General features: G+C 32.4%; 1 protein-coding gene across 3 annotated transcripts in view; it reads left to right on the top strand.

Moving 5' to 3' along the window:
• LOC132140575 (colorectal mutant cancer protein-like) overlaps nt 1–10,000 on the top strand; it is a 67,264-nt gene that overhangs the window by 12,445 nt on the left and 44,819 nt on the right. Inside the window, exons 1-2 of one of the 3 annotated variants that reach the window (XM_059549386.1) lie at nt 4,022–4,193; nt 8,894–9,007. The exons of 1 other annotated variant lie outside the window; for it this stretch is intronic. In XM_059549386.1, coding sequence (XP_059405369.1) covers nt 8,987–9,007 — 21 coding nt within the window. In that variant the 5' untranslated portion in view covers nt 4,022–4,193; nt 8,894–8,986. Of the gene's footprint in view, nt 1–4,021; nt 4,194–8,893; nt 9,008–10,000 lie in introns of those variants that run through there. One more of the 3 variants, XM_059549388.1, reaches the window with a different exon arrangement.

Raw genomic sequence — 10,000 nt, 5'->3', positions numbered from 1 at the left:
TATCTATCTACAGTATCTGTCTGTCTGTCTGTCTGTCTATCTATCTACAGTATCTGTCTGTCTGTCTGTCTGTCTATCTAACTGTCTGTCTGTCTGTCTGTCTGTCTGTCTGTCTATCTATCTATCTACAGTAACTGTCTGTCTGTCTGTCTATCTATCTATATGTCTATCTACAGTGTCTGTCTGTCTGTCTGCCTGTCTGTCTGTCTGTCTGTCTGTCTATCTATCTATCTATCTATCTATCTATCTATCTATCTATCTATCTATCTATCTATCTATCTATCTATCTATCTATCTATCTATCTATCTATCTGCAGTATCTGTCTATCTGTCTGTCTCTCTGTCTATCTATCTATCTATCTATCTATCTATCTATCTATCTATCTACAGTAACTGTCTGTCTGTCTGTCTGTCTGTCTGTCTGTCTGTCTGTCTGTCTGTCTGTCTGTCTATCTATCTATCTATCTATCTATCTATCTATCTATCTATCTACAGTATCTGTCTGTCTATCTATCTATCTATCTATCTACAGTAACTGTCTGTCTGTCTGTCTGTCTGTCTGTCTGTCTGTCTGTCTGTCTGTCTGTCTGTCTGTCTGTCTGTCTGTCTGTCTATCTATCTATCTATCTATCTATCTATCTATCTATCTATCTATCTATCTATCTACAGTATCTGTCTGTCTGTCTGTCTGTCTGTCTGTCTATCTATCTACAGTGTCTGTCTGTCTGTCTGTCTATCTATCTATCTATCTATCTATCTATCTATCTATCTATCTATCTATCTATCTATCTATCTATCTATCTATCTATCTATCTATCTATCTATCTATCTACATTGTCTGTCTGTCTGTCTGTCTGTCTATCTATCTATAGTATATGTCTGTCTATCTGTCTATCTATCTATCTATCTATCTATCTATCTATCTATCTATCTATCTATCTATCTATCTATCTATCTATCTATCTCAGAATCCTGTGTTTTATGTTTTATTTTTGGGGGGGATTCCATTTTAATAGTTAAATTAACGTTCAATAAATCTGTTTATCTGTTCAATTGAATTCTTCAAGCTTTAACGGTTTAATCATTAATAAAAAAAAATAACAGTTTTAACCATAATTGGAAATGTTTTATGTTTTTCCCCAAATTTCCTGTAAAATTTTTCTCTGGATTGCAATTAAATTGTGCAATTGAATTTTAATAATCAAAAAATTAATGTCTTATCAATTGATTTAATAACCCCCCCCCCCCACACACACACTTTTTTTTTTAAATAAATAAAAATTTTAATATATATATTTTATTTTTCCCAAAATTCTGTTTTGTATTTTTTTTTTTCATTTTTATACAAATAAAATTATAGTTAATAATTTTTTTAAATTAAAAAGCATGTCTAATTTATTTATATATTAACAATAATAGGGCGCTATGAATTTTTCCACTATACTGTAAATTCCACTTTTATGACTAGTTTCTATGATTCTGTTCATTTTAGAAATCATATGGCTCTGATTTGTTGAATTTACAGTTCCCTGATTGATTCCTGAAAGTTTGATCTTTCTTAGAATGATGTGAACATGAAACCTCTCATACAACTTAAACATTGTTTTCCTCTAAAAAAAAAAAACGTTATCTTTGATGTCCAGCGTGTTGACCTCGGGTCACGACCTTTGACCTCAGCCTCAGCATGAGTGTTTGAGGTCTGATGTTACATGTGTTTTTGACCAAGTGCAGTATTATGGTCTGTTTTAGTTGCAGACTGATATATCAACCTGTTTTAAAGTAAATGTTAGATTGTCAGAAGTCGCCTTGGACGATTAATGGAAGTTGTACTTCCTCCGTGTGTTAATTAAAAACTTTTAAATTCAGCCATTGTTGTTTACATTTATTTTGTCATCATTAAGTTATATATGCTATCAGTTTGAGATTTATTTAATGTTTTTGAAAGAAGTCTCCTCTGCTTACCAAGGCTTCCTTTATCTGGTCAAAAATACAGTAAAGCTTTAAATAATTTATTAAAAATGTAAGCAATAATAGGGCCTTATAATTTTTATTTTTAAGTTAAAATTTAAGTTAAAATTCCAACAATAATTAATTACGAAATTTATTAATTTCCCCAAATTAATTTTTGTTTTCCATGGTTTAATTAGATTTTAATTTAATGTGTTTTAAATTTAAAGCATGTCTCATCAATTGAATTCGTGAAACCTGGACAGTTAGATTATAATAGAAATTGTTAAATGAAACGAGAAATGTGTTTTCTGGAATTCTGTGTTTTCTGTTTTAAGTTATCTGAAATTTTGCATCTGCATTTATATGATCAATAATGAAGTTAAAAACTGTGAAATATTATTACAATTTAAAAGTAGCTCTTTTCTATGTGAATATATTCTAAATCGTCATTTATTTCTGTGATGCTCCGCTGTATTTTCAGCATCATTACTCCAGTCTTCAGTGTCACATGATCTTCAGAAATCTGAATAATATGATGATTTACTGCTCAAGAAACATCTCTGATTATTATCAATGTTGAAACTGTGGAACATATAATTTTTTCAGGATTCACAGATGAATAAAAAAGGTCAAAAGAACAGCATTTATTTGAAATGTAAATCTTTTGTAACATTATAAATGTATTTACTGTCACTTTTGATCAATTTAATGCTGAATAAAAACGTATTACAATTTAGGCAGTGGCTATTAAATATCTCTCGACTACTAGTGTATATGAAGAGTTTGTATATGAATAAATCCATTTTGATGAGTTTGAGTAAAAATCAGTTTTCTTTACCAAGAAAGTGCCAAGATGAAAACCACTATTTTCTGTTTCAAACTTTCACATAGCATCTTTAGGTTATAATAACATTAAAAATTTAAATCCAGGTTTTGATTTTCAAAGATTTACTATACAATTTTATATAATAAACAATATCACTTTCATAATCTAATGTGATTTATCTAATGAACGTGATATAGCGCAGCTTGTCAGTGATCTATGGCTCTGTGTATTAAATGCATCTGAATAATTTCCATATGAAAGCACGTGATGTAGATTTACCAGTGTTATTAATCACAGAACCGGCTTTACTGACGTGATGCGTGGAATGGTGCGCTGTGATTGGTTGTTAATGTTTACAGTGCTTGGAATGGTGCGCTGTGATTGGTTCATACCGTTTACAGTGCAGGGAATGGTGCACTGTGATTGGTTGTTGATGTTTACAGTGTGTGGAATGGTGCGCTGTGATTGGTTCATACTCATTACAGTGCGTGGAATGGTGCGCTGTGATTGGTTCATACCGTTTACAGTGCAGGGAATGGTGCACTGTGATTGGTTGTTGATGTTTACAGTGCGTGGAATGGTGCGCTGTGATTGGTTCATACTGTTTACAGTGCGTGGAATGGTGCGCTGTGATTGGTTCATACTGTTTACAGTGCAGGGAATGGTGCACTGTGATTGGTTGTTGATGTTTACAGTGTGTGGAATGGTGCGCTGTGATTGGTTCATACTCATTACAGTGCGTGGAATGGTGCGCTGTGATTGGTTGTTGATGTTTACAGTGCGTGTAATGGTGCGCTGTGATTGGTTCATACTGTTTACAGTGCAGGGAATGGTGCACTGTGATTGGTTGTTGATGTTTACAGTGCGTGGAATGGTGCGCTGTAATTGGTTCATACTCATTACAGTGCGTGGAATGGTGCGCTGTGATTGGATGAGTGGATATATTGGATTCTGCAAAAAAGGGAAACTGGAGCTTGTCGCAGTTTGGAAAAAAGAGGAGAAAACAATCTAATAACTCGGTGAATATCGCATTTCGTGTAAAATAAAAAATTTACTTTTCAATACCGACCAGATACAATATTTATTTTGAGGAAAACTTTTTCTTAAAAATGAAATTTATGGCGTTTTGGAACCAAAGTCTTCATATATACTTTTAAGACAGCAGAGAATAACAAAGGCCTCACCCACAGAAACAATCCCTCCCTATCCTGACAGGAAGGAAAGGCCAGCGTAAATATACAATGGAAGCGAAGGACGCAGAGAATACGTAGTCCACTATAGGAGACTTTATAATATTCATATGTGAACGAACCTTGACTAGAAGTGCAGATGATGATCGGATACTTGAGTCTTTCGTCTGAAGTTTAGCAGAAGCAACACACACCAGAGAGACACGGCATATCAGTGACAGTCAGAGGTGAGAGGATAGTGTGTGTGTGTGTGTGTGTGTGCGCGAGTGTGTGTGTGTGTGTGTGTGTGTGTGTGTGTGTTTATATATATTCATATCTATATAATCTACATCACCATTCAAAATTTAAGGGTCAGTTTTAAAAATGCATTAAATTGATCAAAAGTGACATTTATAATGTTACTGTGGATTTCTATTTCAAATAAATGCTGTTCTTTTGAACTTTCTATTCATCTGTGAATCCTGAAAATAAAATGCATCACAGTTTCCACAAAGAAATATCAGGCAGCACGACTGTTTTCAACATTGATAATAATCAGAAATGTTTCTTGAGCAGTAAATCATCATATCAGAATGATTTCATGTGAGACTGGAGTAATGATGCTGAAAATACAGCTGTGCATTAATATTACAGTTTTATTACAAATCTTAATTATTCAATCTGTATTCTATTTATATATCATCTCTCTCTAAATATATATATATACATATAAATATAATCTATACATGATATGTATCTGCGTTTTATATCTACAGTGGCTAATTAAAATTCTCAGCTAAGTTAAATATATTTTAGGGGTGTGAATCATCACTGGTTTCATGATTCGATTTGTTTGACTATGTCTATTATCGTGTCAGTTATCATCGATTATCACGTAATTCGATTTGATATCACGATGCGTCTCATCCTCAATTTTCAATATTAGGGCACATGGATACATTTTTATATTAATTTTATATCACTTGTGCATTTTTATTGTGCACATTTATTTTGTGCATTTACTTTTTAAATTAATAATAAATCAAAACAATTGTAAAAAAAAAAAAAAAAATGAACCAACTAAATATTGCTTTAAAACACACAAGCAAATATAAAGTAATAAAGATGGGAAAAGACAAACAAAAGCACTTTCAGTATCTGAGAGAATGCAACGATTAATTAATAATTTCAACACCCCTAAAATCTTTGGATTACGTAACAAACTAGCAAAGCATTTATAAAGACATTTAATCACATCATTTCACTGTGAAGTTAGTTGTAAGAAGCAAAGCATCATTTGTTTGCAGATGCACACTTGGTTTTATGTAATAAAATTAAGACAAATGTCTGACTGTAAATTAAAACAAAGATGTTCAGGTCAGTGAAGAATATGTGCAGAATAAGCAAAAACTATGTCTTGTATTCATCCACTTTATTTAGTTTGAACTCAGGACATGAAACGACTGAAGTGGCACATGTTTTATTAACGATGTCTTATATTGAAACAACATCAATGTGGAAGTGTATTTATGATTGGTTTGCATTTTTCACTGATTTTGAGAGAGTTAAATGTGTTAAATTGAGCTTATAATTATCATATTACGGTTTATTTCATGAAAGTAAACTAGTATTTGACTAACAATTTAAAGTTTTAGGATATACATAATATTTTTTGATACATTTCTGTCCACGTGTTTAAGAATTCAGTATATTTATGAAATATTTATTTATTTCACAGCTTTAAATTTCACTCAATATTTTTAAGTGTAAAAATGTTTAACCAAAAACCTAGTTTTTAAAACATATTTTAAAGCATATTTTTGTTTGTGCCTTACATCTATTAAGAGCATTTGACCAACAAACTATATTTTAGGATGTAATCAATATTTTTGACAATATTTTTATGGAATATTGAATCATTTTTCTCATGGTTTACATCAATTATTTAATTCTTTTTAATTTTTGTATTGATTTTAAAATAAAAAAGTAATAATTCAATTCTTATGCAGTTGTGTTGAATTAGAATAATCTTTTTTTTAATTCATAGTTAATATATTTTAAGTCATTTTATTATTTGTGTAGTGTTTGAATTCCCATTATTTTACTTGTATACACAGCCGTCTTAAATGAGAAGAATGTGCATATGCTGTTTGGTTTTCTCTTTGTAATAAATATCAGTCTCCAAATGTATATTTGGACGTGATGTTCTGCTGGAGAACTTGAAGGAAAGTTGAGTGAAGTTTCTGGGAATAGCGCCATTGGTAACACATGGAGTAATCTATTCAATTAGCTGCTATTAAACGAGCCCCTCGTGCTGCGAGAGCCATTAGAGGAATCAAGCACAGAGTCTGAAGACAACAGAGAGACTCTGTTCTCTTCAATATGATCTTTAATAGAAACGTTTATAGTGTGTCTGAGGTCATGCCGGTCTTCCTGACATCCTTAATAGACTGTCTAAAGATTACCTGCTTTATTAAACACAAGTAATGCTCTTTCTTCACAGATTTAACATGAGTGTTTAGTTAACTTTACTATTTCACTATTTGTTTAGCATGAAAATCTAATAATGCACTGTATGCAGCTGTGTTGATTTAGAATTGTTTTTATTTAAATTTTTATTTAATTTAATTTATCAATTTTACTATTTAAACATCTAATAATATTCTACTTGCATATGCAACTGTATTAAATCAGATTTTTTTAAATTCTTAATTTAATTTACTATTTCTTCTTTATTCGAACATCAGATAATTATCAGATTTTTGTTTTGTTTATTTTATAAAGTTAAGTTAATTTAGCATTTGTTTACTATTTGAAAATATCCCTGCTACTATCTGTGAACGATTTATATTTATAAACAGATAATCAGATTTTAAGAAAATCTTTAATGCTACTTTCATCATTTCATCATCATTTCTATTTTCAGTGCATCTGTTAACACTGTGTGTGTGTGTGTGTAAACTGACTTTCTATTAATAAAAGTAGTGCTACAGTTACAGTCCAATAGATACACTCATGTTGAACCTGGAGTAGTTTTAAATGTGTCAATCAATCAAGTCCCATTTTATTAATTTGAGCTTTTCTATTAAAGCGTGAGTCCATGAATGTTTTATAAGGTCTGGCTTGAGTGTGTAAGTGTCTCTTTATTAAGAGACAGAGCTGTTTTATATACCAGCGGTGCACTGAAGCTCCAGCTGTGTTTGATTTGTGCTCAGCGTCACGCTCCGCACAGCAGGAATTTCAGGTGTTTCTTTAATCACGAGCGGACAGTGATTCAGGACACGGATGAAGGACAGGAAACACTTACAGGAAGCAGATTCTCACAGTAAACATATCGGCATCTAAAGAAATGTGTGTTTTATTCAGTTGGATAATACAAGACAAATTACTGGTTAGGCTAAAAAGAATTTTGCATTGTATATATTATTATGTATTATATGTTGTATATTTAAAATAAAAAAAAAATCCTCTGCCATCTTGGATGAAATGCATGCTCGAGTTAATGATAGCAAATGCATATAAAGCTAAATGAATTAAATTGTTCCAAAAAATAGTTCATTACTCCTTGACAAGGCTGTGTCTGTGTGGAGCTAACAAGCGTTAACCCTTTTGTTTATTGGTGTAGTGGATTGCATTGGCAGATTAGCATAATTAATTATCTTTATACAATTTATTACATTTCATATGTATTTGTTTTATTTTTTCTGTAAAAACCACACTAGCAAATGTGTCATTCCTCATGCACTTCGTACTCAGAAATGAAATGAATAATTAGAAAACAAGTTTAACAGTCTTGCAAAGTTGTTGGTAGCAACTAAGTTGTTGATTTACTGTAATGGTCAACATTTAATAGTATGTGGGAAAATATATATAGTCTTAAACAAACAGTTTTAGCCTGAGCTGAACCCTTTCAGTGCAACACACACACACACACACACTGAATGCAGTGTTTTCATGCCAGATGCTGATGGTGTGTGAAAGAGTTTTTCTCAAAGAGGTTGTGTGTGTGTGTGTGTGTGTGTGTGTGTGTGTGTGTGTGTGTGTGTGTGTGTGTGTGTGTGTGTGTGTGTGTGTGTGTGTGTGTTGGCTCTGAGGATTTTCTTTCTCTTCTCTCTGCTGAGGTGTGAAATAGATTTGAGTAGACATCACAGATCCACTGTAGAATTCAAATGGAGGTTGATTGCATCTTTAGCTGCTGATGCCAGCAGTGTGTGTGTGTTTCCTCTGCAAAAACATTTTACATGTAATTATAGTTTTGTCAGATCTGTTTAGATGATGATGATGATGATGATGTTCACTCACATGGGTCAGTAAGATTTTAAGAAACTGAATATTTAACTCAGTAAGAAAGAATTGATCAAAAGTGACAGTAAAGACATTTATAATGTTACAAAAGTTTTCTATTTCAAAAACTTTCTATTAATCTGTGAAATTAATCCTGAAAAATAAAATGCATCACAGTTTCCACAGAAATATTGTGCGGCACAACTGTGTTCAACAGTGATAATAATCAGAAATGTTTCTTGAGCAGTAAATCATCATATTATTCTGATTTCTGAAGATCATGTGACACTGAAGACTGGAGTAATGATGCTGAAAATACAGCGGAGCATCACAGAAATAAATTACACTTTAACACAGATTCACACAGAAAACAGCTGTTTTACGTTGAAATATTTCACAATTTTGCAGTATTTCTGATCAAATAAATGCAGCCTTGATGAGCAGAAGAGACTTCCATCAAAAACAATTAAATAATAACATAATAATTGAAAACTTCTGAACAGTAGATGTCTGTATTAAGTCCAAGCTCAACAGAGAAACAGACTTTGCAGGTTGTGATTATATATATGCATGCTTTAATGTGTGTGTGTGTGTGTGTGTGTGTGTGTGTGTGTGTGTGTGTGTGTGTGTGTGTGTGTGTGTGTGTGTGTGTGTGTGTGTGTAGCTGCATGTGGCTGCACTGGCGTCTTTGAAGGGTGATGTGGTGGAGCTCAACCAGCGGCTGCTGCAGACCGAGAGAGAGAGAGATGCACTGGAGATGAGACTGGCCAAAGCACAGGTCACTACACACACACACACACACACCGCTGTCAGATCCTGGCACACAAGATGTTTGCACACAACAAAACTGCATGCCATCTCTGCAGTGCATCCAGAGAACACAATCAGCTCCACTTCCTTTCTTGAAACTGTTCCTGGTCTTACTGTGATCTATTCATCACTGCATGTGATCAAAAAGGAAACAATCTGTTTGCATTTGGAATCTTAAACAAAAATCTAATTACTTGCTATAAAATTACATTGCTTTTTTTGACATCACTTAAAATAGCAAATAGCAAACGATCATCATAAAACGATTAAATATGTGATCAAGTGACATCAGATAATCATGAACATGGGGTTATAATGTGTTGTGAAGCCAAAGACACATTTCCACTTGTGGACAATAAAAAAAAAAGTAAGAAAGTTTTGTTATGATCAGTCTTTGTTTGTTTGTTTGTTTATAATAATAGTTTTTAATTATAGTTTGAATTAATTTATATTTTTTTATTTCCATTTGAATAAAAACAAAGAGATACATTTATATCGTTATAGTTAATATATATTAAAATTAGTATATAGTTTTAAATATTAATTTTTAATTATATTTTTATTTTAAGTTAAACCATTTAAAGGGGTCATACTATGCTGCTAAAAAGAACATTATTTGGTGTATTTGGTGTAATGCAATGTTTTTATGCAGTTTAAGGTTTAAAAACATGTGCATTATTGTTCCTTTCTGAAACGTGTCGATTTTTACAAAGCTCATCGGTCTGAAAAGCGAGGTGTGCTCTGATTGGCCAGCTATCCAGTGCGTTGTGATTGGCCGTTTTCGATTCGTTCAAGATCCAGACATCAGACGAGACAAAACCAATAAAACCAATTACAAACGAGGCATTTGTTGCATCCAGTGGGGACACAATTACTGATTATAATGACTTGTACTTTATTTTTACGTGTTGCTGTGCATAAACATAAACCATGTCTATATCAGAGAAACAACAAGCACTAC

The sequence above is a fragment of the Carassius carassius genome, chromosome 5, assembly GCF_963082965.1.
Source record: "Carassius carassius chromosome 5, fCarCar2.1, whole genome shotgun sequence".
NCBI classification, from domain to species: Eukaryota; Metazoa; Chordata; class Actinopteri; order Cypriniformes; family Cyprinidae; genus Carassius; species Carassius carassius.
The sequence above is the reverse complement of the archived record's forward strand: the minus strand, read 5'-3'. Positions and strand labels throughout refer to the sequence as shown.